The sequence below is a fragment of the Chlorocebus sabaeus genome, chromosome 14, assembly GCF_047675955.1.
Source record: "Chlorocebus sabaeus isolate Y175 chromosome 14, mChlSab1.0.hap1, whole genome shotgun sequence".
NCBI lineage: Eukaryota > Metazoa > Chordata > Mammalia > Primates > Cercopithecidae > Chlorocebus > Chlorocebus sabaeus.
Window position 1 is genome coordinate 20325690 of NC_132917.1, and position 27540 is coordinate 20353229.

The 27540-nt window shown below is 52.5% G+C and overlaps 1 protein-coding gene and 2 long non-coding RNA genes across 5 annotated transcripts in view; 2 read left to right on the forward strand and 1 right to left on the reverse strand.

Moving 5' to 3' along the window:
* The window catches only part of HS1BP3 (HCLS1 binding protein 3), a 34560-nt gene extending 20782 nt beyond the window's left edge, over window positions 1-13778 (reverse strand). The window contains exons 1-4 of one of the 3 annotated variants that reach the window (XM_007971357.3): window positions 13658-13778; window positions 8032-8197; window positions 3758-3965; window positions 1209-1425 (exon numbers count right to left, since the gene is read on the reverse strand). In XM_007971357.3, coding sequence (XP_007969548.2) covers window positions 1209-1425; window positions 3758-3965; window positions 8032-8197; window positions 13658-13689 — 623 coding nt within the window. In that variant the 5' untranslated portion in view covers window positions 13690-13778. Of the gene's footprint in view, window positions 1-1208; window positions 1426-1570; window positions 2217-3757; window positions 3966-8031; window positions 8198-9983; window positions 10356-13657 lie in introns of those variants that run through there. The other 2 variants (XM_038006615.2, XM_007971359.3) reach the window with 2 other exon arrangements.
* On the forward strand, window positions 5278-8023 carry LOC140713295 (uncharacterized). Its single transcript, XR_012095226.1, has 3 exons — window positions 5278-5376; window positions 7584-7753; window positions 7888-8023. It is a non-coding gene; the product is annotated as an uncharacterized lncRNA (long non-coding RNA).
* A 232-nt stretch (window positions 13779-14010) lies between the features above and the next one.
* LOC140713418 (uncharacterized) lies at window positions 14011-14980 on the forward strand. The gene is made up of 2 exons (XR_012095495.1): window positions 14011-14134; window positions 14621-14980. It is a non-coding gene; the product is annotated as an uncharacterized lncRNA (long non-coding RNA).
* Window positions 14981-27540: the final 12560 nt, after the last annotated feature.

Sequence of the window (27540 nt, forward strand, 5' to 3'; positions counted from 1 at the left end):
CTACGTGTGGTTACTCAGAACAACAGAGAATGTGAGTTCAAACAAAGCCTCAGCCTTACCAAAATAAAGCCCAAGAAAGGCCTGCAGGGTTGGGCCAGGCTGATAAGGAGTGACTATTACAGGCTTGTCCCCACATCACCCGCTACTCTGGCTGCCTCTCCCTCAGGGCCGCCGACCCCACTCAAGGACAAGGCCAGCCACCCAGGAGGGGTGACTGCAGGGCACTTACTGTGCCTAGGTGCTGCAGGACCCTGGCTCCGGGGCCTGTTTCTGCTGCAGCTCCCCGAGCGCTGTGCACCCTTTTCCAGTGTGAATCCTCACCCCTGGACGCTGGTCTCGTGGCCACCCTGCAGCCCACCCTTCCATAACCCTCCCCACGAAGAAGGCCTTTCCAGAGCGGGCTGTGATTTTAGGATAGAATTCTGCATGCTGATGGAGCTGAACTTGCCTCTGCCTAGTTTCTACTGGGCTCTAATTCCTTTCTGGGGCAGGACCTACAAGAAAGCGCTCACCCATCTGGCGTCTGAGGACTTCGGTAAACGGCGAAGAGACATTCGTTGTGGTAGAGAGCGGGGAGAACAGCACCCCTGGCCTGGTCTGATTCCATTGAAAGATGGGCCATGATGATAGCTGATTGCTAAATTTACATAACTCAGTTCATCTTCACAGGAGCCCTAAGAGGTTGGTACGACCATGAGCCCATTTTCACTGAAGAACACTGAAGAAAAGAGATTGTAAATGGCCAGAGATCCATGGCTGGTGAACGGCCCTGTGTGGAGGCAGGGCCAAGGTGAATGCTCCTGCTAGGCAGATGATGCAGGCCCAGAGCTGCAGCTACCTCTGCGAGTTCTGCAGCTGGAAGGAGCACCCAGTCCTCCCACACTAGCCGGACAGGTCCGCTGCCTGCACTACTGAGCTGTCACGGGGAGCCTCTGCCAAGCCTCAGTGCAGAGCCACAGGCGGAGGACATCCCATGACCCAGGCAGGGGGGCGATACCTAAGCCCAGCCCCAGAGACATGGACACCACCAAGGGCACACAGAGAGCTGGTTCCCCCAAGCACACCAGGCCAAGGCCTCGGGGCCCAGATCCTTGTGAGGGGGCGACCTGGGATGCTCAGGGCTTTTCTCAGATTCCAGGGAAGGGGGATGTCATCTCCAGAAAGCCTGGAATACACCAAAGGGACCCTCTCAACAATGGGAGACCAACCGCATAATGCCCAGAGGGTCCAGCGCCTCCTCCTCCTCCAAGGATTCCTCAGCATCTTCGCCCTTCAGGCCCTGGATAGGAGGACCCTCTTCCGCCACTTGGTCTTGCTGCTCAAAAAAGTCGAAAGCCTCTTCATCATTCCCGGTCTGGCTGTCTGTGCCATCCAGGACAGAGGAATCTCTGCTAGTGAGCCCTGCAGCTCCTGGGGATCTGGTACCTGTGGAAGAAGACAGAAAAAATGGGACTTGGTAACCACCCCAGAGCCAGGGGAGGCATCTTGCCACACTGCACCCTCCCATGCCAGGATCTGAGGTCAAGGGCTTCCTGCAGCCTCCTGGGACCAAACTTGTCCCTCCTGGGACCTGAGCAGGAGGGAGAGTCTGGGTGGATAGAAGGTGGCCTCCGTTTCGGGGGCAGCCAAGTGCCTGCTGCAGCCCCCCAAGGGCTGATGGGCACCAAGGAAGCCTGGAGTGAAGTGGTCACCAGTGAGAGCTTCAGAGCAAGACAGGGGCAGCGGTTCCTGAACCCAAGGCCCAGAGCCTGTGTGCACAAGGATGGCTCCACCCTCCTCCTGGGTGAGCCGTGGGATAAACCAGCCAGGGCACAGAGTGATTCAACAAGAACCAGTGCAGCCAGAACCATTTACAGTCGGAGGCGTGGCAAGGAGCTCTGCAGATGGAGACCTGCTCCAAGAGTCTGGGCACCTGGACGGTGGACTGGATGGGTGCTCAGCGTAAGCATGTGGAAGATTCCAGAACAAACGGTGACCACTCCATTACAAACTGGCTTAGATCAGCGCTTCTCAAAGTGTGGTCTTCAGACAGAGAATGCCCCCTGTGTGACCACAATGAGGTAAGTACAGAAAGCGAGAGTAAGCATCCAGAAACTTCCATAGCATCCTGCCACCATCACAATACCCAAGCATGCTTTTGTATTTGTGAAAGTATCCATCTGTGACAGGCTGGGAATAAAAGAGCTAGCCCTTGCCACAGAGAGTTAGAGAAGCGTGGGCTCAGACTATTTGTTCTTCTCTATCCAAGTGCTTACTGGGTAGTTTATCTTTAAAACAACTGACTTTTAATAAAATCACATTGTAGGTAAAGAACTTAAGTGTCTGGCATCCAGGATGCACTGAGTGATAATGATGATATTGTATTATGTGATGCTCTGTTATTTTACTCGGACAAATGTGAAAAGGCCATTCAAAATCTCCCAAACCTTCAATTTCATGTCATAAGCATCTTACATTTAAACATCACAAAAGCCCTATGAGAGAGATCCCAACTGTACGTCCATCTTGGAGATGAGCAAAGTGAGGCATAGAGCAGCTTGTTTCTATCCTGCCTCTCCACAAGAGAGGGCCTGGAACATCCTGAGCATCTCTCCCGGCTATGGCTGAACTGGAACCTCTCGGCACAGTCTACCCAGCCCCAGAGATAGGCAAGGAAGGAAGGGTTGTGACCTTGGAAGAAACAAGGGCAGAAGAGAACCCAGACCCGTGCGAGGGGCACCGACATGGCCACGGGACACCTGGGCTGTGCAGCTTGTCCAGTCCTAGGCCTGTGCATTCACCAGTTTTGCTTCTCTTCCCCACCTTTCACTTTTAAAAATTTGTTTTATTTATGGTCAACTTTCTTTTGAAAACTTCCCTTCTGTCTTGTGGAACTAGGAGATCCAGAGTAGCTGGGAAAGAGTTAAGTAGATGGATGTAAAGAGGGGAGAAGTCAAGGGGTGGGAGTCCAGCACCAGCAGTGGTGAGAACCTGCCCTGCCCCGGGAAGCATCTGTGAGACCAGGGCCTACTTCACGGGGGTTCTGGGTTGACAGGGCCAAACGAGGAGTGGGATAAAATGGTAGCCACCGTTTACTTTGTGGTTGTCTCTGTTCTAAGCACTTTGCATGTGTTAGTTCAGTAAATTCTCCTAACGACCTGTCAGCCCAGCTTCTCCCACCTTACAGATGAGAAAACTGTGGCAAGAAGAGAGGGCTGGGACATCCATGGGAAGGGCCTGACGTCTCCACCACTGGGGGCAAGGGTGCTGGATCAATTCCTCAGCCTGGAGCTGTCCCCATGACTCTTTCTGTGGGGGCACAGGTGAGAGGCACATGTCCCCAGGGGCTGGTGACCAGCCTGGCTGTGAGAACACAGCTTTCCCGGGATATTGAAAGTCCCTAGGGCTGGCTGGCAGGAGGCAGAGGGGTGTGTGCGGTGTCTGTCAGGGGGTTGTATGTTGTGCATGGTCGGTTGGGGGGCATCGGGCAAGCTCTAGGAATGGGGCTGGCCAGGAAGGCCATGGATGGGGGTCACACTATGGAGAATGCCCACTGTGTGAGCCCCCACCTGACACCCAGACGTTCAGGCCCTCAAGGGCAGGCCTCCTTCTGCCCACCATCCAGCCAAGGATGTCAGTGAGGCCACCTGCCTCACCAGCCTGGCTGAAGCCTCCAGGCTGCAGGGGCAGCTGCGGACATGCTCCCACCAGGGCAGGGCAGCGGGGCCTAGTTCTGGGCGGGGCAGACCTGAGGGACATGGGGCAGAGCCTCGGGTACCTAAGAACTCTAGCAGCTCTGGGCTGCCTGCCAGCTCGGCATCCTTGGAGACACAGCGCAGGATCTCATTGAACACGGCTCTCCTCTCCCGGATGTCAGACTCCCCAACAAACAGGACCTTCCTGGGGAGCGGGGGGAGGCTGGCTGCTGCATAACGACTGCTCAGTTTCTGGTAAAACTCCTCAATCTCGCTGTACTTTTTGGAGACCTGGAATGAGAGGAGCATGTGGTTTCTTGAGTGAAGAGTGGCGGGGAGTGCTCCTTTCTCACCCCGAACAGGGGGTCCCGAGGCCCGGCAGCCACAGGAAGCGTGCCAGGCACGCCCGTCTGCTGCCCCTCCGCCTGTCTCCCGGCCTCAGGCTCCAGTCCTTAACACTCCTGGCCGATAGCAGATTCAAACATCTTGGTGGCCCAGAGGAAACATGCAATAACGGTGCCATTCTGGGCACTGTCACAGGTCCAGGTAAAAAGATTCGATACAGGGAGCCCTGCCCGGCCTGCAGGTGATCAGGGCCACTGCGTTCACTCCCAGCTTTCTGCGTATCAGGAGGGTGATCTCACCGGCTGGCAGGTCATCTTCCTGCAACACCATGAATCACCTGTTCTCAGCACCGACCTCATTCTCCCGTGAACCAGCGCAGCCTTCAGCGGGCCAGCCCACACAAGCAGTGGAGACAGATATTTCCAAGGCTGATTCTCTGCCCCACGTCAGGACCTCTGCACGCAGGCACCCGAGTGAGACAGGCCAGGACTCTTGCTGTCGTCAGAAGGTGGCCTTGAACACCATCTGACTCAGAGAGGGCAGCACTCAGCTTCCCGTGGGGCCAGTGGGTGACTCCCGCCGCCTCCTCAGCCTCTCCCCACAGCTCCTGGGCAGCTAAGTCTTCGCTCCTCCACTCACGGAGCTCCTGCTGCATGTTTACTCTGTACAGGGACACCCCAGCAAGCTCTCGGTCTCACAGTGGTTTCAGTCCATCACTATGTCTGTAACCCTGTGGGTGCTCAGCAAAGTCACCTGCTGTATACACACACCATCGGTCTGGCACCTACCCTCACTCCTAGCTCCTCCGTACTTTCCCCATAGACTGGGCCTGTCTACCCCGACTGAAGTGTGAATCACTCATTCTTACGCTCCCAGGCCCGGGCTGTGCCCACCGTGTGCCACTGGAGTGCTGGCGTGCAGGGGCTGTGGGCATCTGACGCCCTCTGGCTCGGGGGGATCCCTTGGTGCAGGGTGTGTCTGGAGCACACCCCTTGGCTCCAGCAACACCACCCAGAATGCCCAGCCTGCAAAGGGTCCAGATACCAGGAGGCAGCTGAGGGGACTTCAGAACCTCCAGTGGGGAGTCATCTGGAACAGGTGCTGCTTGCTGTTATCAGCACAAGAGCCTGGCTCCAGACTTTCCTGAAAACAGCCCTCAGGGAAAGGCACGTGGACCCCTTCGCAGAGCGATTGCTATAACACAGGCTCCAACAGCAGCTGACTCCAGCCCCGCCCGCAGAGCAGGCCACAGTGGGGGCTGGGCGCCCCCTGCTGGCCCAACTGCTGCACTCAGGCTCAGACCACAGACCCAGCAAACCCAGGCTTCGGGAAACTTCATCTCCAGTGCACTGGCAGCGTGAGTATCCCGGAGCTGTAGGCCTGGGCTCCCACCCCACCCGGGGCCCACGTCCATCAGGGGTTCAGGCAGGGTTTCTCGGGTGGGCTCCTGCGCCAGCAACAACAGGAGGCCAAGTAAGAGGCCCTGAGCAGAGGAAGCTCAAGGTTGAGAACTCACATTTATCCGGTACCCCCGTGTGCCAGGCACTGCTGAGGATGGGGCAGACAGCCCTGTAACTTTAGTAAGCTTGTGGGTGTCTGCACTGCTAGCACACCCAAGAGCCTGCGCAACCTCCACTGCAGTGCCCCCTCCTGGGGCCACTTTTACTCCATGGTCAGCAAATCAGTACATGTTTATATTAAAACACATACGCCCTTTTAAGTAGATACAAAACGCTCATTAATTCTTTGAGTTAAATCATGAAACATCAAAGAGACTTCAGGCTTGGGGTATGTAACTTTGGGCTCCATCCTGAGATCCCATGGGGAATAAAGGAGTTCTTTGCCCTTGCAGGCACTTTCAAATGTTTGACAAGCCCCTGCACCCACACACTCCACAGGGAGTGGGCATCACTGACTAGGAAAAAGTGGCACTAGTGTGATGTATGGAGGTGTTAAAACATCCTCACGTACACCTCACATGTAAGGTCAGCCCTCTGCACAGAACCACGTGGGCTGGGTTGAAGCCCAAGGTTCCCAGAATGCTCCCTCTTTCATGTCCGGCAACATCAAGCTCAAATACTCTCCTCTTCTGCTCCTGTCCCTGAAAATGTGGGTGCATTGAGCCCCATCCTGGGTCAAGTCAAACTACCAGGAGCTGCAAAGCACCTTGCAAAGCAGAGCCACTCTCAGAGCAATGCAGGTCCAGAATCACCCCTGACATCACACGTTGCTTCTCACCAAGAGTTGGCCACAGAAGCAATCAAATGAAAAACAGCATTGCTATTCTAGGCGCTTCCTATGACATTGTTGAATGTCCCTTAAAATTGTGTGGCTGGGCATGGGGGTTCATACCTGTAATCCCAGCACTTTGGGAGGCTGAGGCAGGAGGATTGCTTGAGCCCAGTTTGAGGAGTTTGAGACCAGCCTGGACAACATAACAAGACACTATGTCTACCAAAAAAAAAAAAAAAACAGCTGGGCATGGTGGCATGTGCCTGTAGTCCTAGATACTTAGGAGGCTGAGACAGGAGGACTGCTTGAGCTCAGGAGTTCCAGGCTGCAGTGAGCTATGATCACACCACTACACTCCAGTCTGGGGAACAGAGTGAGATCCTATCTCTTAAAAAAACATTTGTGCTGTAAATTTCTCTTAAAATTTAGTGTCTCTTTCAGCAGGTCACCAGAAAGATGCAACTCGTTTCCCTTTTTATCTTGGCTGCTAGGAGACTCCACGCTAGCCCTGTGTCACTCCCCACTGTACTACGGGGTCTAGTTCATTTCACCTTTGTCCTAATAATCCTGTACCTGTCTCTCTTGGTCTCTAGCTGCAGCTCCTTTTCACAAGAGGCCAAATGGTAAATTATAAGTGAATGAGTGTGTGATCTCAACCCTCTTGAAATTCTCTCCTCCCTTAGCTCCTGTGACTCCGTAGACATCCAGTTCTCTCCTTTCTGCCTCAGCTACAGACTCCTCTTTCTCCCCAAGAGTCTTGAACTCCTGGCATCCTCAGGATTTCCTTCTCAGCCCTTCTCTCTGCTTTCCACATCTGTTCTCTGAACAACTTCATCCACTCCCAGATTTTTAATATCACCTGCAAGTTGATGACACCCTAGCCTGCATCTCAGGCCTGAGCCTGTACTGAGCTCCAGCCTCACGTATCCATTCACAGGGCGGACACTTCACACTCCACATGCCCCCTGGATCTGCTTCTCTATCATATTCTTTAGTTCAGTTGGTGGAAACAGTCAGCAAATGTGGTGCATGTTACTCCGTAAACATTTTCAACTCTCCCTGTCCCTTCCATACCAAGCGCAATGGCCTGCTCCAAGCCCTTGCTTTGGGAATGACCATATTGGCCATGTATCTGGGGTCGCTGACACCTGTTTTGTTCCTTCCAATCCAACGCCATGCTCACAGCAGATTGGCTGGTTAAAGGCAAAAGGGCCCATGTCACTCTCCTGCTTAAAACTCTCCTTGGCTGAAGGTTAAGTCCAGGCTCCCGCACACTCTCCACAATCTGGATCCTGCCTGTTGCTCACCTTCATCTTCCCCACTTCCTCCCAGGACTACACTCAACTGCGCAGAGTTCCCCACTCAACATCCTGCTTCCAGCCTCCGTGCCTTTGCTTAGGCTGCGTCATCTGCCAGGACTCCCTTCTCACCTCTTCTGCGGAGCCCCACCTGCTCCTCAAAACACAACTCAGCCACCACCTCTTCCAAGAAGTTTCCCCAGGGTGAGTTAGGTGCCCCTTGTCTATACCCCCAGAGCCCCCCATGTGCTCCTGTCCCCATCTGTATCTGTCTCTTTAGAGGTCTGCCTCTCCATGGACTGAGGGCGTCTGATTCACTCTGTGTCCCTTCTGTCTAGCACGGTCTGGTACTCCAGGCCCTGAGCAAGCAACAGACAGAGAAGCACCTGCTCTGGATGCTACTTGAACCCTGGTGGGCAGGTGTGTCTGCCCGCCCAGACCCCGGGCACCCTCGAAACATCCTGCCAGAGCCTCCGGCTCACCAAGAACTGGACGACATCCTCGGGCCTGTGCTTGGCCGACTTGAACGCAGCCAGGCGGGTCACCACCAGGATCTGGTACTCCACGTGTCCAGACATCATCTTGCCCCGCACCTCCTGGTGCTGGGGCACAGTCAGGTCGAGGCCAGTGTGGGCATTCTGAAGTCGCCTGCCAGAGGAAAATAAGGCAGGTGGGGTTCAGGGTCAAGGCAGCAGGCTTCCCGAGCAAAGTGTGGGTAGGGCCTCTGGGTGCCTGACAGGCCTGGGTGCCAGGCGACTGCTGGCTGTCCTCGGTGGTCACTGCTCCAGGCCACTCATCCCACCACACCAGCCCCTCATAAGACTGGCTTCCCAGGCCTCGGGCCTGGTCCTGCCTTTGGGTTGCTCAGGGACAAAGGTCTGCTCCCTGCAGGAAAATGGGAAAGGATGGGGCTTGTTGAAAGGGATCGACACAAACTCTGGGCAGACTGGGTGGGAGCAGCATCCCAGGGCCTGTACTCAGACCAAGGAACATGCCTGGGGCTGCAGAGACAACAAGGGACTGAAATCCCAGCTGGAGGCGGGCACCTCTCTTTGGCTAATGGGCAGGAGGGCTGCTACAGGCCCCCTGGGGTAGGGGACACGGGATGGGCACTGGAGGCAAGGCCCTTGTGACCCGCTGTGGCCCAGAGAGGCACTGACAGGCCTGTCCCTCATGTGGGCAGTCCATGCTGCCCCTCGAGGTGTAGAGAGGATGCATCGGCAAAACATCACCACTCCTGGAGACTTGTAAAATGCAATTCGAATATACTGAATTGTATGACGAGCAAAGAAATGATGAGATGTTTTCCTTGAAGTGGAAAAAGTTATTAAATACATCCCTTATCCTACGTAAGGTGAGACACAGACCTGTGCAGACTAACGTCCCTCATGCAAACGCCTCTGGCAGGACATGCCAGGCACCCTCTGAGCAGCTCTGACCATCAAGGTGAGACCTCCTGTGTGCCGGGCAGGACCCTGAAAACACAGGAGGGGCCTCTGGGGCTTAACCTGTGTCTGGGGCAAGGCCCCTCCCTCTCTGGAATTATACCCCAATCCATCAAATCCCCCTGCCTGAGCACTCCTCCCACACAGACCCCTCACATCCCACGTTAGGCCACGTGGCCACCAGCACGATGCTGCTGTCACCAGCTGCTGAGGCCTACAGTGATGCGCCTCCTATGCCGTGTGTGCCACCCAGTGACTGTGTGCTGTACACACAAGGAATATCCTTCCGCAGTGTAGGGTACCCCAGGAAACCTGCCTTCAGGTGGTGAAAAGTGGGCAAGGGCCGAATGGGCACTGGGAGGTACACATGTACAGCCAGCCCTCTGCCAATGGCACTGAGTTCACGCGGTGTGCACTCGTGGCCTGGTGTCGCCCACAGTGTCACTGTCACCAGTGTGGAGGAGGAAGGTGAGGCTGGATGCTGAGGGGAGATGCGCTGGGCTCTAGGGATGCACCTCTGTGAAGTCACTTCCGCTTCCTGCAGCCCTGCGAAGGAGCTCTGCTACTCAGACCCACTTAAAAGACAGGGAAACAGACCCTAACGGGAAAGTGGCTGCCCAGGTCTCACCCGGCATGAGATGGAGCTGCGTTCAATCCCAGACAGCTGCTCCAGAGCCCGGGTGGCCTCTCATGGGGCAGGCATGAGAAAGGGGGCAGGCATCATTTCTTTAGGATCATGATGAAAACGAGGCACACGGGGGTGAAAGTGACAAGAAGGGCGGTGCCTGAGCTGGCGGGAGGTCCTCTCAGGGGTAGGAAGGGGATGGAGCAGATCCAGATGGGCATCTCCCAGCTCCCTCACAGCACCCCACATCCAATGGTTCTCTGACCATGCCAGAACCCACAATCCATAACCCCACCCCTTTTCCAGGGTCCCATTCCATTGCTGGAATCCCTCTGCCTCAGGCCCAGCTCCCCTGACTTCTTACCCAGGGCTGAGCTGGTCTGGTCAAAGCCCACTTCTCCAGTTCTCTGCTTCCTTCACCTTGTGCCCAGGTAGCTCAACGTGACTGGGCACAGACATGGTGCAAACATGCATCCAGGTCCCATTGAAATTCACGGCTGCAGACTTGAAGGCACAGCACCGCACCAGGCTTGGCAACCCTACCTTGCCCTAGATGTGGGGTTCTCAAAGTGTGGTCCCTGGATCAGGATCAACATCGCCTGGGAACTTGTAAGAAAGGCATATTTGGGCCTAGGGTGGCCAGCAATCTTGTTTTCTCAGTAAGCCCTCCAGCGACTCTGATGCACCTGGGCCTACTCCGTCACCCTCCCACTTCCCTGAACCCACAGGAAAACTCCTTCTCTGCAGGGCCAGGTAGCAAATATTTCAGGCTATGCAGGGTATCTGGTCTCTGCTGCAGCTGCTACGGAGAGTACATAAAACAAATGGGGGTGTGGTGGGCAGGATGTACCCTACACCAAGCTTCTCCAACTGTAATGTGTGTGCAACCCCCTGAGGATCCTGTTAATATGCAGATTCTGGTTCTGCAGACCCGGGGTGGGCCTGAGAGTCATCATCTCTAGTAAATTCCCAAGTGATGTGGACACTGTTGTGTGCTGCTCCAGAGACCATCAGAGAACACCCTGGGCTTCACTGTCACATGTGCCCATCAGCCTGCAGCTGCTCCCTGATAGCTGCCCTCTCCTGGGACTGTAGACAAACTGGCTGGCTGCTCCTAAGGCCAATCTTCTATAAGGGCAGCGGCTCCGAGCCCCTCCCACCTACTCAAGGACATAGCTGCTGCAGCTCACCCTTCTTTTCCGCACCATCGATTTTCCTTCCTTACTGGCCCACTCGTTAGCATGCAACCACGCTCTGACCACTCATGTAACAAAAGCTGTGCTTTGACCTGACATTCCCCTTGCTCTGTTCCGCTCCTGCCCTTTCCAGCAGAACTTCTCAACAGAGGGCCCCATATTCATGGGTTCCTCTCCTCCTGTTTGATCTTGAACCTGTTCCAGCCAGACTTTGGTCCTCATCATGCAACAAACTGCCCACGTCCAGGTCACCTGTGACCTCCGTGTTGTTAAATCCAAAGGTGAGTCCTCATTTCTCCTCTGGTCTCACTTGTCAGCAGCAGCGGGCACAGTCAGCTGCTCCCTCCTTCAAGCTCTGCCTTCACTGGCGGCTGGAGCGCCCCTTCCCTCTTGCTTCTTCTCTGCCCGCCCTGGCCACTGTTGCTCAAACAGGAGAGGAACTGCTTTGGATGGTTTCCCTTGATGGCATCCAGAGCACCCTCCTTAGATCTTCTTCCTCTCACTGTACCCCTCCCCAGGTGATCTCATCCAGGCTCCAGGCTTTAAATACTGTTTCCGAGCCAACGGCTCCCCAACTCCCATCTTTAGCCCACTCTCCCCTCACGGCCAGCCCCCTTCCAGCTACCTGCCTGACATTCCCACTGGGCTGTCAACGAGCTTCTCAAACTCACCTGTCTACACCAATGCTGCTCCCACCTCTCCCCAAGCCTGCTAAGTGGCAGCCTCGATCTTTCAGCATCTTAGGCTGAGAGACTTGCTGTGAGTCTTGACTTCTCTTTCTTGTTCTCATATCCAAGCAACAGCAAACCTGAAAGCTCAATCTTCAAAATATATCCACAACCCGAACATTTCTCACCCTCATGGCCACCATCACCCTGGGCCAAGCTACCCCTGGCTCTACGTGGAATCCTACAAGCAATTCTGCTAGGCATAGCGGCCAAAGATCTCTATAAACCATAAGTTGGGTCCTATTGCACTTGAAATAAAACCCGATGGCCCCTCCACAGCCTTCAAGCCCTTTCCTGATGATCCCTCACTCCCAAGCCTGCCTCTTCACCCCATCACCTAACACTCTCCCTGGGCTCACTCCACTCCAGCCATACTAGCCTCGGGATCCTGTTGTCCTGTCCTCCGAGTACACACTTTTCCAAGATTTCTTTTTCATGGCTCTCTCCCTCAGGGAGCTTGCCCAGGGGCCACTCCATCAGAAAGACGGCCCTTGACCACACCACAGAAAATAGCATGCGTGCCTCCTACCACTCTGTTGCCCCCACTGTTTTGTTTTCCTTCATAACATGTATCGTCCCTGACATGTAGATTTGCCTACTGTGCCTGTGCCCCCATTAAAGCTCTGTGAGAGGGACTTGTTTGTCTCCTAGAACTTGGGCCAGTACCCAGTAGAGAGGAGGCTCTCAATAAACACCTGCTGGTTGAATTCAAGCTTGAGTGCATGTGGCAATGACAGGTGGAGGAGGCCGCACTGGAAAGAGGAGCTGGGGTGTGACTGGGAAGGGCCGGCCTTGCTGCTGGGCTAAGGCGTTTGAACTCACCCTGCAGGCAAGATCCTTGGGTGTGCTGGTGCCCTCAGCAAGAAATGAGCACGACTCATGTGGCCTTACCACTGCCAGCGCCCCCACGCCTGTTAACAAGCTACGTCCAGGCTGTGCAGCTGGGCAGGGAGGGAAGTCACCCACCCCTTCCCAGCACCCAACACCAAAGTCACACCCCATCCATCTGCATGTGGCCGGGGGGCATATACTACTGACGTTGCCCATGCCTGCCAATCTCAAACCTCCAATTCACAAAAAAGGAAACTGAGGCTTGGTGAGAGGAGGTGATGTAAGCAGCAGTAGGGCAACCTCTTCTGCCCATGAAGATACATCTGTAACCACACTTGATCATGCAAGACCAGGCAGGCTCCGACATCAGGGTTTACAAAAGGAATCATACCTTTCTAGACCTGAAGTCACGGGGAATTCCTGATTACAACTGGAAGATCAACAGTTGGCTGGGTAACACGTTCATTTATGTCATAAATTGGCATCTTAGCCTAAGACTTTGTGTAGGGAGAGCAAGGGTGAAGTGTATGAAAATATTTGAAGTAAGTCACTTTACAGCGTTTTAAAGGCGGAAAGAAGTAAAAGCACGTGCCTCCCAGCCTTGCCAGGATCCATCTTGGGCTGGGTCCTCCAGGCCTCGATCAGGACCGACTCACTCTGCATCCTCCGCCTGGACCCCTCCGAGGCCCTTGCTGTAACTTGCCCTCTCCTGAGCTGCCTCGCAAGCAGTGACCACTTCTCCCAGGTCTCTCATTAAAGTCATCCTCCCAGAAACCGGGTTCCTGCCCTGTACTGTGTTCCCATGGCAACCTGAGCTTACTACCCGCTGCTGGCATCACCCCCTCTCCACCGCAGCCCCCTGCCGGGCAAGCCTGTCTGATTCACCCCGGTCCCCGGTGCCCAGCACGGGGCCTGGGACGCAGGGAGCGCTGAAAGGATGGAGAAGTAGGTTTTCGGGCCCAAAAGAGAAGAACCCAAGCCGATAGGAAAGGAGAGCAGAGTCCCCACTGCGCCCGCCTGCACTGAGCCAGTCAGTCCCAGGCCTCCCGCAGTCTTTGGCGAGTTCTCTACCCTCTAGAGGGCCTCAGTTTCCTCATCCGTAAATCGGCGGCGCCACCTCTCCTGCAGGACGGTGCAGGGGCCCAGCCGGGATAAGCCACCGAGGGCGCTGGGGAGACCTGCTCCGGGTCCCGGGCCTGGGAGGCGACCGCCTCCCCCTGCCTCTCCGCCCGGGCGCCCCGGACTGCGAGCTGCGCGGCGTGGGGCACGGGGGTCTGGCTCACCTGGAGGTGACGAGCACCGCCGGGGAATGCATGACGGCCGCGGGGGCTGAGGGCGGGGAGCGCAGTCACGGGACCCGGCGGTGCCCGCGTCACCGCGTCCCCGCTCCGCCTCCCGCCGCCCTGGCCCGCCCCCTGGCGGCCGCGGCCGCGCAGTTCGCGCCTGTGGCCAGAGGCGGGGCGGGAGCGCGGCGGGGCGGGAGCGCGGCGGGGCGGGAGCGCGGCGGGGCGGGAGCGCGGCGGGGCGGGAGCGCGGCGGGGCGGGAGCGCGGCGGGGCGGGAGCGCGGCGGGGCGGGAGCGCGGCGGGGCGGGAGCGCGGCGGGGCGGGAGCGCGGCGGGGCGGGAGCGCGGGCGGGTCCTGCTCTGTCGCGGTCGGTCTGCGCAGTTCGGAGCTTCCGGAGTCCCCGGGCTGAGCCGCGCCCGTCGCAACCACCTAGAAGAAGCCCAGCCTGGCCCTGGCACGCGGTGAACCTTAATCGGTGTGTCTGTTTTGCGCTAAAGTTTAGCCGCTAGAGTGACGAGACTCTGCTGTTTCCGCCGCCGATCCCCATTACAAATGCACTCCCCCTCTCCCCAAAGAACATTTCATTCAACCGATCGGTCAACAAATATTTACCAAGCCGGGGCTCTGTCCAGGCCTCGTGGGGTCTTCTTCAAGCTGCACAGTGAACGCCACGCAGCAGCCCAGTACCCCTTGAGCTTGCTGCCTCCAGCTAGCTCTCCTGTCTCCTTCCTACTGCCTGCCGGCTCCATAACTGACGGGCACTCTCCCGACAGAGGATCTTCAGAGAGCCACCCTCTGCTGCTTGGCAGAGAGCCCTGGTGGAGGCCTCCCGGGGCCAGGCCTGCCTGGGATGGCTGCACTTGGGTTCCCAGCTGGAGCAGGGCAATGGGGTCCAGGAGCCAGTTCCCCTCAGAAGGGGAACATACAGACATGCAGACCCTAACAGACCCTCTCATTTTAGATTCACCTCTCCGTGGTGTGAGAAACAGAGATCGTATCACCTGCCACCGCAGCCCAGGGAAAGAAAAGCTGCGTCTGCAAACAGGGCCAGCAGAAGGTGCAAACTGCTGCCCCTATTCTGTTACTGTCTCCACCCAGAGCCCCAGTGACAAAAAGCAAGAGAAGCTGAGCTTAACCATACCCGAATTCACGGCAGGGCGACGTCAGCCCTGTTTCCTGAGCCTGTCGACCACCGCCACCAGCATCACCACCATCTACCTGTAGTTACGGATTTTAGTGAAGAGATCCTACAGTAAAAGATTGTGAAAAATGACTTTCCCCAATGTATCTCTTGAATAAATACAGATATTCCTGTGCCTTATTATTTGTCTCAAATTTGTTTATAGGCAAGATGAGCAATCATGAATGAAGTATGACAATGAATGAAAGTTCTGAGGGAGACCCTTGAAGGCTACAGCGAAGAGCTGGGATGATGGCGGGAACCCCTGTTTGCTCTGCTGCTCATCGGCCTGTCTGTCTGCAGGGCAGTGTTCAGGGCTGCAAACGGTCCTCCGTGTTGTGTTTACATTGGCATGCCCCGCTTTAGAGAAAGGGAGTTCAGAGTCTGGATGGAAAACAGTAAAGGCTTCAGCATTCTAGGAGTCTGAGTGTAGTGCCAGGCAGTTGAGCAGTCACCATTGCACTTCCGTTTATCCAGCAGACAGAAACACACTGAATAAGACACTAGCTGCCTTCAATGGACTTCCTTGCCTTTCTATGTGGGGAGCAGGTGGGCGTCTGGAAAGGCTTTCTGAAGGAGCCAAAGTCCAAGGTAAAACCTGAAGAAATATGGATAGAATAGAATAGAAGGAACGTCATAAGCAAAGCCCTAGAGACAGGATAGGAACACCAGGGAACGGGGGAAGAGGCCAGCAGGACCCAGGGTGTGGACAGCCTAGTGCACCACGGCCAGGGCTTTGCCTGATCCTGAGGCCAACCCAGCGCTATCAGAGGGTCAGGGACATAGGGGAGACCGGGCCAGCTAGGCTGTAGGCAGGGGTTCGGAGCATGTTGAAGGTATGAAGATGTGTTGGACTACAGAACAATCCAGACAGGAGACAATGGTCCCATGAACTAGGATGATGGCCACCCAGGTGGAGAAGAGGGGACAGGTGAGAGGACCTTAGCAGAAGGAGTTGGTCAAGACTCGGGAATCCAATGGTTGAGGGCGGGAACAGATAAGATGCCACCGTGGTTTGGCCCTTGTGAGTGGCTGGACGTCGGTATCATTCTCTGTGGCAGGGCACCTGGAGAAGGAGCATATTTTTGGTGGGATGATGGGTTTTGTTTCAGACAGGCAGTGTTTGAAGGGCTGGGCCTATTGATACGATTGGATCTATGGCCCTGGGCCTCAGGAAGCCGACCTGGGCTGGAGACTGACATAGGAGTCATGGGTAGAAAGGAGGCTGTTGAGCCTGAGAGTTGGGGTGAGCCCACCGAGGAGGGTCTACGATCCAGAGGTATGCAGCGGGGGGTGGGGTGGGTGCAGAGAAGGGGACTCCCTATCGTTGTGGGAGCTGGTAGCATGTCTGTCACCAATGCCTTGTAAGCAAATGAGAGGGCGTCACCCATGCCCCTGGGGTTGCTAAGTGTGCACCTCAGGAAGACTTGACCCACCTGTCAAGAATGCAACTGGTTTCCCATGAAAGAACGACCCCATCCCCGACTGCAATCCCATTTTCTGCCTCTGTGGGTCCCACGTGCTCCTCTATGGCTCCAGCACATAATTGTATACAATGCAAAGAATGTGGGATCTAAATCTGATATTTTCTGCTTCCTGTTTAATTCAAGGAGCCCCTTCCATGGCTGAAGCTGCGGTAACACAAACCACATTGCAAAGGATTTTCTATTTCCCTCTTTCCCACTGCCCTGGGAGGAACACTCCAGGCCTCAGTCTCCACCCAGGAAGTCGCTGGGCCTCGGGACACTGCGGTCAGGGAGAGACACTCACAGCCTGCAGGGGGCGCTCTGAACTCTGACTGAGCCACGCATCAACATTTCCCATGGTAGCTGGGGTCGTCTGGGACCTTATAATTTGTCTCTGTTCCCTAATGTGATACTTTAGAGCTTTAGGGTCTGGGCACCTCCACATGGAGCAGGGCCACCACCTTGCTTGTCACTTAGCAAACACTCATGGGTACACCTCTAGGCCTGTTACCTCCCCAGGCCTCAGGGCTGCAGAGTCTTATCCTGTGGGGCTCACAGACCACTGCAGGGGCTCACAGGCTACTCTAGGACAGCTGGAGATTTCAACAAGGATGCACGCCTAGGGTACTATGGTGCACAGAGGAGGGCATATAACTAACTCAGCCTGGGGTTGGGCATACAAAGAAGTCTACCAGGACGAGGTGATGGCAGACCTGGGTCGTAAAAAGTAGGTATTATTTTTTTGAGACTTGATTTTCTCACTGGTGAAATGGACATCACAGAAACTTTTAAATCATAACATTGCTTTGAATTACATGAGGTAAAATGAGACTGAAACAAGATGAAATGTATGGCAGGCATTGGAGATGAGCTAACCGGAAGCCATTCACAACCCCCTTCTTCCTGATTTTTATTACCATAGAGGTAATAAAATAGAGAAGTAAATAGAGAAAAAAATAATAGAGAAGTAAAACACACATGTCCCATTTCAGTTACAAGGGGCCATGTGACATAACTGACCACATATACTTAAGTTCCTGTGGAGGATTTATTTTGCTAGGAGAAAACTTTTTGCTCCTTCCTTGTCTTCTACCTGGGAAAGGGATACAGTGCTGGAGACACAGCAGCCATCATGGGAGCAGGAGGCACAGACATGAGTCTGGAGTCTACCATGTTAAGGATGAACGAGCCTGGGGAGCTGAGGGCATATGAACTTGCGTACCAGTCCTGGACTTTTTCTACAAAGTTCTCCTTGCACAAATGCCTAAACCACTCTAAGTGGGGGTTTTCTGCCGTGGATTTCCTGGTGGTATAGTTGTAAAGTACTTATATAATGCCTGATATATAAACTGCTCCATAGGAGATGCAGGGATGACTGAGGAGGAGGAAGAAAAGAGGTAAAGTGTGTACTAAGAAGCACAGTCAAAGGCAGCGTGTCTTTTTTTTTTTTTTTTTGAGACAAGGTCTCACTCTGTTGCAGTGGCATGATCACGGCTCACTGTAGCCTCAACCTCCTTGGGCTCAGGTGATCCTCCCACCTCAACCTTCCAAGTAGCTGGGATCACAGGCATGTGTCACCATGCCCAGCTAATTTTTGTGTTTTTTGTAGAAACGAGGTTTCCCTATGTTGCCCAGACTGTCCTTGAACTCCTGGGCTCAAGCAATCCACCCGCCTGAGCCTCCCAAAGTGCTGGGATTACAGGCGTGAGCCACTCTGCTCAGCCTAGTATGTCTTGATAGAACCAGAGCATATTTGAGGAGCTGGTGAGAAGAACATGTGGAGGGATTGCTGGGGGAAGAGGCAGCAGAGGCCAGGAGGAGCCTGTGTTCCCGCAGCATAGAGGGCCTTGTGTGCTATGCAAAGGAGCTCACGTCTTATCCTGAAGAAGGAGGGAGTGGGCTCATAGAACAAAAGGAAAAGAGTGTTTCAGGAAGAGACCGGGGTGTAATCAGCAATGCCAAACACTGCTGAACATCCAGGAAGATAAGGAGGTGTTCAAGAAAAACAAACAAAACCCCACAGAACTAAAGCAGATTCTATTTGGAACCACCGAAATAGCGGTAAGAGACCCCAGTATAGAACTGGGCTAAATTCCGAATGCAGCATGAGAAAGTAGGAATTTATAGCCAAGGAACAGGGTGGGAGTGGTGGCTGGAACATTACTAAGAGGAGGATGGGGGACTCTGGCTATGCCGACCTAACAGGATTCTTGTTGAAGATGGGCAGGATGGTCAGACATCACCTGGGGATGGTGGAGGAAGAGGAACCCAGTTGGATATCGAGGGTGATCAGATAGGCAGAGTGAGAGGATGTTGGTAACCTGACTTAACCACCAGGTTCTTCCTAAAAGTAGATTTTACAAGGAAGTGCGTGCATAGGTCTAAGAGAAAGTTCAGGAGCTTAAAGCTCAGTTTGGTCAAGAAGAGAATCTTTGTAGAGAGAAAAGTCTTCTCTGGCTTCGAGGAGGGCAGGGTCCCAGTGGGTGGGGAAGGGGACAGGAGGTGGGAAGGGGAGAAGGGAGTGGGGACCCCTCTTCCAGAGGGGGGCATGCAGATGATTTTTAGAAGCGTTCTATAGAAACAATTCATGCTCATGGTAGAAAAGCTGGAAAATAGGGATAGTAACATAAAAAAGTAAAAATCGCCTCTCATTCTATACCAGATATAACAATTGTGCTAATTTTTTGTTCCTTCTCTCCTGACATTTTTTTCTATGCCTATACTTGAGTCTTTTCTTTTAAATAATACAGAATCTTAATAGATATACTATTTTGTAACTTGCCTTTTCATTTACCATCCTGTAAACATCTTTCCATGTAAAATTACCTCCAAAACCATGATTTTAAATGGCTTCTTGGAACCGCATATGCGGATGGAGAATAACCGACTTCTCTGGTCCTTAAGCTCGGTACATGTGATGGAAAGCTGGTGCGTGGGAGGAGTACTGAGCCGGGTGGATGATCTTTGAAGTGCTGGCTGGTGTTTAGGCGCGATCCCTAGGAACAAGGCTTGGGAGAAAAGTGCTCACTTTTTTGGGAAACTTGTTTCTTGAGTCTTTCACTGTGCATTGTTATGTTGAACAGCAGAGGAGATTGGAAGATTGGGAGAAAGGAGACAGAGCTTCATTGCTTTGCATTATAAAGGAATTTGGGAGGCATTGTCTGCCTGCAATGCATCTCCTGAGCTCTCGGAGGTGGTTGGGCTAATGGAGGGCGCACAGGGCCCAGTCACCTGGAGGAGGCCCAGGGCAGGCCAGCTAAGGCTGCAGACCTTGGTGGGTGGCATTTCGTGGTTCCCCTGAGTCCTGCTCTACTCTGTCCAAGACGCCCCACCTCAAACCTTCAGGGCCTACTATGCACCCAGATCTCTGGGAAATGGTATCTAGTACTCAGTGCACCATAGTCCTGGAAGTGCCTAGTCCACAGGAGTCAGGAAGCTTGGACTGACTGTGCAAGCGAGGCTCTAGGGATCCTCAGGAATCTTTGCCTGAGGCACAGCAAATCCAGCTATTTTGTTTAGATACTCTAGAAAGCCCCAGAACTTGGAAGCACAGAGACCTGATGCAGTAGATGGGTTTACATCTGCACTCTACTAAACTGTGCTCAGGAAAGCTGAATCAGGCACATCTTCCCCAACCCTCGCCAGCCCCGATTCATTTTCTTACATCCTCTCATGTGTGAGAAGTGAAAATGCTCTTTCTTGTTTAAATACATTTATATGATTACAGGTGAGGTTGAGCATCTTTCACCTATTTGTTAGTCTTCTGTTTCTTTGTGACTGTCCTGTGTGTTTCCTTTGCACATGAGAAAAAAAATTGCTCCATTTGTCTTTCTCTTGTAGATTTGTAAGAATGCTTTACATATTAAAGATACTAACCCTTCGTGACAAACGGTGTCCTGTTTGTCTTTTAACTACTTTTCCCCTAAGTTCTTATTTTGAGAATGTTTCAAAGGCGCAGAAATGTTGAAGGGTTAATAACCACATCTGCGACCCCTTCCCCTAGTCTCACAGGTGGGATTCTGGCTCAGATGGAGACTGGCGATGGGCAGGAAGTTTTTTAGGCATTACCTGGGCGGAGAGTGCTGACTTGGGATGCAGTCTGCAATCATGGCAGAGGCCCCAGCCCTTTGCAGGGGGAGCTCTGGAGCTGGCATGGCCCTGCCAAGTCGTCCTGAATTGGCAGGAGGTGGGGGTGGGCCTTTTACACTCCACATTGGCCAGTCACTGGATGTAGGCTACCTGACCTTGGGGGCTGCACCTCCCTGTCTTCAGAGAGGGTAAGCAGGGCTGCAGGCTGCCAGCTTTCTCAGCAGCTGCAGAGTAAGTAAGCACTTAGTCCCCGAGCACCCCACCCTCAACCCCAGAGGGCAGCTGGGTTATACACCATAGATGCCCTGCACAGCTGTGAACATTCTGCCACCTTTGTTTTACCCTCTCTCTCGTTCTCTGTTTCTGTGTTTTTTCCTTGAAACATTTAAGAGTTAGTTGTAGATATCATGACCCTTCATTCTGAATACTTCAGCATGTACCTCCTTCGAATGAGAGCATTCCCCTACTGTATTAGTCCGTTTCACACTGCTATAAAGACGTGCCCAAGACTGAGTAATTTATAAAGGAAAGAGGTTTAATTGACTCACAGTTCAGCATGGCTGGGGAGGCCTCAGGGAACTTACAATCATGGCAGAAGGTGAAAGGGAAGCAAGGAACCTTTTTCACAAGGCAGCAGGAAGAAGTGCCAAGAGAAGGGGGAAAAGCCCCTTACAAAAACATCAGATCTCATGAGAACTCACTCATTATCACGAGAACAGCATGGGAAAAACTGTCTCATGATTCAGTTACCTCCACCTGGTGTCTCCCTTGACATGTGGGAATGATGAGGATTACAATTCAAGATGAGATTTGGGTGGGGACACAAAGCCTAACCATATCACCTCCATAACCATAATGCAATGATCATGCTCAGGAAAGTTGCCATTGATACAACAGTCTAATATACCATCTGTGTTCCAATTTCTCCATTCGTCCAAACAATGTCTTTGCTAACAACTGCTCCCCATACCTACCCATCCCTACATCCCACCCCCAATGAAGACTCTAACTGAAAATCCTGCACTGCATTTAATTATCACATTATTTTAGTCTCCTTTATACTAAAATGGGCTTTTTCATCTTTCCTGACATTGCCATCTTTGAAGAGTTTAGGTCAGTGGTTCAGAATATGCCTCTGTTTGGATTTGTCTAATTGTTTCTCACACAATTTTACGTAATTTTCTCTCACAAAGTTACGTACAGATGAACCTTTGGCAAAAGTGCCACACTGAGGAATCACTTTCAAGAGCACGTGATGCCAATTTCCCCCATGATTAGTGACGTTAAGTTTGATTATTTGGTTAAGGTCAATTCTGTTTTTAGAATTTTCTTACAAGCAGGTTTTAAGATTTTTATGAAGTTCCAACCATCGACATATTTTTTGCTGGTTTCTACAATGAACTCATACTTCGAAAAGTATCCCTTACACAGACCATATAAATATTTACATATTTTCTCCAAATATGCTTATAATAGTTTCATTTTCTACAATAAAATCTTTGATTCACTAGGAATTCATTTTGGTTTATGTCACAAGAGTCCATTCCCCTCTCTCAATACTTAATCGAACATCTAGTGTCATTCGCTGGTAAGTTTTATTAAACAATTCGTTCTTTTCCCTCACTGGAATTGTCACTATTTTTCTACATATTTTCAAACATTGCTATTTGTTTCTGGATTCTGTTCTGTTCCCATGATCTGTCAATCCTCCTTCCAGTGCTATATGGAAATTGGTTTATTTGGATATCTGATAATGAAGATCTCCAAGGAGGATTTATTGTTTTACAATGTGAAATGTGAGTAAAAGCAGAAAGAAGAAAGAGAGTCCCAAGGAGGTTTGAGGGCTGGGGTGGCAGGGCAGTGACAGGTAGACAGAAACACGTCCATGTGTCCATCCGCATGCCTTTGGCTTGGGTGTGAACGACTGAGAATCAGCCCTTTGCCCCACCTCTCTACTCTGCCTACCCCGTATTTCAGTGTATTTCAGTGTAATATACCATGGCATCTTTCCAAGTCATGCATGTGGATCTAACTCAGTCTCACACTGGGGGAATCATAATTCACCATAAGGGTGTGTTATAATTTTGTCCTTACTAGATTAGATATCATCTATTCCACTTTTCATTATTACCTCAGTTTTAAACTTTGTATGTTTATCTTCACGTGTGCAAGTATAGCTATAAATGAAACCAAATTTCTCCAAGTGAAAAGTGAAAGTGCTGAATCAAAGCATTTCCTTCTTTAAAATGTTGATGCTAACAGTTCTTGAAAAATCTTTTTTTTTTTTTAATTTATATAGCCTGTACTTCATGACCCATGTTCTTGAAAAATCTCTATGAACTTCCATTCCTGCAAAGGTATATGTAGGTGTGCCCACTTGCCCATCCTTTCGCCAATAACGGGTTTTATATTTTTCAGTTTTGCTAGCTTTAGAGAGGAGAAAAGTGCTATCTCATTATTCTTTTAATTTTGCAGTGATTTGCTAAAGACTTTTTGGATGTTGATTCTGTAACCCAATGTTTTTACTAACTTCTAGATTTGTGTCCCCAGCAAAGAGGAGAAGCATTTTGATTAGCGTCTTCTAGCTCCTCATTCAAGCCAGGAATGAAGTCTGGGAGGACAGAACCTGGCTGGGCTCTGTTTTAGTTGCCCTAAATTAACACATTATTAAGGATGGATCCGTTACCTAGTGAGGGTGAGAGAGCACATGGGGGAGTCATAGCCTAGGGCCAGGTCCCCAGTTTTGTAGGTGCCCCCTTCTTTGCAGGGCAGCCTCAGAGACTGCCTCCTGCAGACAAATCTCACAGACACCTTTGCTATGTGGACCAGAAGAGCTGAGATAGCCAGTCCCCAGACACCAGGATCCTGTCAGCCCTGTGATCCTCCTGGCCAACACTCTGTTTCAGGAACTGGGGGATCACTTGTTCCCAGTATTCTCATCCTCAGGGGTGGCTGCAAGCTCTCATGTCCTAGACCGTGGACACATCTTCTGGTTCCTCCAACTCTGTTCCTGTCAGCTCCTATCTTCCCAGGCTGCAGATAATTTGGTTCCCCTAATCATTGTGGGCCTAGAACAGAAATGCTGGGCTCTATCTAAGCAAGACTGGAGGGCTGGGCATTCCAAATTACTGCACAAAGAGTCAGCAGCTTTTATTCCAAAAGTAGTTTTTTGTTTGTTTGTTTTGTTTTTGTTGTTGTTGTTGTTTTTAATCTCATGCGTCCACAAAGGTCTCCAAGAAAACCTACTGGACACACAACTGCAGAGCATTCAGAATGCTAAAATCCATGGTGAGCAAGTCACAGAGGGGAAATGCTGCCAAGACAGTGGCCACACCCAGGAGACTGAAGGGACAAGCTAGATTAACCGGCCTTCCAACTGGTTAAACCAGGACTTACCCAGATAGCACAAAATGCCATTTTTTTTTTTTTTTTTAACTGAGGCAGCACTGGGGTAAGGACTTTCCCTACTTGATTTAATCTACTTTTGGCACACCCCTTATAAGTAGGCAACTCTGTCCCTGTTTAAAGACAAGGAGACAGAAGATGACAGAGATATCTGTCAAAGCTCAAACACAGCAAAAGTGGATTGCAAGCCAGGTCTTTACCATGACCCTATACTGTAGTCTTTTTCCTGAGTCAATGGAAGCGTATGGTCCTTGCCACTCGTCCCCCAGGTCACCTTACAGCCCCAGGCGAGCTTGTTCACCTGCAGAGGCCCAGAGCACTGGTTCCTGAGCCTCCTCCCATTAGGTAGGAAGTTCCTCAACACTGCACTGCTGTTACAACAAGTGACCAGCAGATGGCAGTGTCCACCAGCCCTCCCTCATTTGTCCCAAACCCGAAGGGCTCTGAGATGTCCCTTTTGGAAGGCTTCTGGGAAAGAAGCTACCTTTCTCCCTTCTTCTCTGTTGCCTCTCCTCCCCCTCCCCGTGGCCTGGGGCACAGGGGCAGGCCACGCCCAGCGGCCTGGGGCCAGAGCTGTGGCTGACCCCAGTGTGGATGCCAGAGCTGTTGCTCTGAGTAACCTGGGGCCGGGTAGCACCAGTTGAGCCTGGGAAATTCCTCTAGCTTTAGGAAGCCCAGCCCTGGGCATCCTACGGGGCTGAGCCAGAGCCTGTTGCAATCTTCCCACCTCGCTGTCCCAGGTCTTTTTATGGGAGACATTTGCAGCAGATCTCTGGACTGAGAGGAGTCCAGCATCACCAGACCCAGAGAGGGTAGATGGCTCTGCAGGCTGTTGTCATCAACTTCTGTCCTTTGTCTTCCCTGGGAGACCTAACCCAGGGCCCTATCTCCTCACCTCCAACCGTTTCTCCAGCCGTGAGTCAAAAGGCCCAGAGGCTATGGTGGGTCCAGACAGAGGACAGGCTCCTGGCTGGGTCCCAGGCAGTGGACCCATCTCACACTCTCCCTGTCTTTCACTGCAAATCCAGTGGACGTCTGATTGTCAGCCTCACTGCACATCTGGGGTCTAAAGCCAGGAAGGGCGAGGAACTTGCAGTCCAAGGTTATAGGCACGATTTGAATTGAGATCTCTTGACTCTCAGGATGATCAGTTTTATGTTCCAAATGAGTGCACCCAGCATCCCCAACAGAGGAGAGGGCAGGGGAGAGGCTGACCCTCATCATGCTGCACCCACAGGGTGCCCTAAGCAGAGGTGAGTCAAGACCCTCTGGGCTGCAATGGGGAACAAAGGCCCCTGATCACAGGATAGCAGATGGCTGTGATGCCAAATGAAGGCTACTGATCACGCCCCCTTGTTGGGGACTTGGCTTCTGCATGTGGACAATGTAGAGTAGGTCACCTCTAAGGGATCTTTCAGTTGTCTTGTCATCAGACATGGGGCCAGGTGTCTCGGTGTGGCAGGAGACCCTGGGCAAGGCTGAGTAGGTGACAGCTGGGGCTTGCCCAAGTTCCCAAACCTAACAGTCACCTCAATGTGGCTCTAGCTGGGGGATCCAAGACTAACTCCCTAAGTGATATCAGTGTTCCCAGATGACAGGCAAACTCCCCACAGCAAAGGTACCTTCGAGAGATGTGGCTCTCCTAGGAGTAGCAGAGAGGACTTCCTCACAGCCAGGTGCAGGAAAGCACAAATATAATCCCAGAACTTTGGGAGACCGAGCCTGGGCTCAAGAGGATCCTTTGAGGCCACCCTTGCCAACACAGCAAGACCCCGTCTCTACAAAATATTTTGTAAAATTAGCTGGGTGTGGTAGCATGTGCTTGTAGTCCCAGCTACTAGGGAGGCTGAGGTAGGAAGATCACTTGAGCCCAGGAATTTGAGTTACCATGAGCCATGATTCTGCCACTGCACTTCGGTCTGGGCCACAGAGGGAGACCCTATCTCTTAAAACAAAACAAAACAAAAAAAACTTCCTCCCATTCAGAGCTATCAGAGGCTGCCTTGGATAGGGAGTTCCCCACCTCTGCAGGCAAGCAAGCGCAGCCCAGGAAGCAGTTTGTTATGATTCAGGCATGCATGGCAAGTTGGCTTAAATAATAACCCAAAAGTTGTTTTCAGATCCTTGGGTTCTACGACTGAGTCAGGGATGTGGTGCTGAGAGAAAGTAAAAACAGCTTCTGCAAGAGGCGGAAGAGCAGCAAAGTGCTCTGGGGTAGGGATGTGGGAACTGGGGTGGGGATGTAGGAACTGCCCCTCCTTACCCCCCAAATTGTGAAACATCGCCCCAAGCAGGCTGTTTTTTCCCTCCTTCCTCTGTTGGAGTCAATCTCACCTTCTCTCTCTGAGGAGGACTCAGCTGGAGCCTGGAGGTCTGGGGTTTGGGGGTGATCAGATGGATGAAGAACTAAAGTTAGGGCTTTCAGACCCCAGTTTTCTCCCAACCTCCTCTGACCTTTGCTCCTGACATCTGCCTCTGGGTCTCAACCGCTCTCCAGTGATGGCTGGGGCAACACAGAGGAAGGAGATTTTCATTCTTAAGGCTCTTAGCGCAGTTAGCATGTGGCGCACAGCTTCAAGGGCTCCAGGCTGTGTGCACTAGCTCTCTCCTGCCCAGCCCATCGAGAGGAAGTCCCAACTGGGTGGGCACCTGGAGACCTGGGTCATGGGCAGGTCCTGCTGCTGGTATGACAGCCTATTTTCCATGGCAAGTGTTTTCCGTTTCCAGTTGCAAGCAGTGGCAGGCAAGAGGCCCCTGGGTAACACTTCCATAGTCTTCACCTGGACTGGAGAGGTCCTTTCTTTGCCAAGAATTTTCTAGAAAGCCAGAGAGGAAAGGCAGGCACACTCTGCCTCTCCACGGGGTCTGGGGAGCAGGGCGGCAGAACAAAGCCCCTCACATTCCCATCCCCCAGTCCCAAGCCAAGGGTTGAGCAAGGACAGTTGATGACTCCAGGCTCTGCCACTCCCCAGGTGCCACTACACAAGGTGTTGAATTCTTTAGCTCAACTTTCCTTTTCTATAGAATGGGAAGAATACCCATCTCACAGCATAGAGTAGTTGTGAGAATGAAATGGCATGAGGTGTGTGGAGCAGCAGGCAAGGTGCCTGCATTCAAGAGATAACGAATGGGCACTATCATTATTTACTGGGAGCAAGGGAGACAGGCATGGCCCACGCATCCTCTCTGCCTCCTCCTTCTGGGCCCTGCTCCAATGTGTCCTCCACTGATCACAGAGACCTCCAGCCCATCACTTTACTCGGAACCACTGGACAGCACACTGGGCATTTATGCGCTTCCTGTTGGCTGTCTCCTGCATCCATCCTAAAGTTCCATGTGCTTGCCCTGCGCATTGCTCAATACACAATGCACCGAAGGCTACCTGGCCATGAGTATTTACATCAAAGAAGAAATGAATGGAGGCACGGCTAAATAAATGAATGACTATGCCTTCACTATACAGAACAAGAAGCACAGGTGGGATAAGTGAAGTCTGGGTTGGAACACACGCAGCGGGAGGACAGTGGCTCCAGCAGCACCAGCCCACCCCGATTGTGTCCTCCAAAGCCCTCCAGGTGCATAGAAGCTGCTTCTCTCTCTGCCATGATCACCCCTGGCACTGAGAACACACTGGTGGTTGGGGGGCAAGGCTATGTCACCTCCTCTGTGCCAGCCTGTTATGCCAGCCACACACAGGATGAGTTGAGAATCCGCTCATTTTATAGATGAGGAAATTCGGTC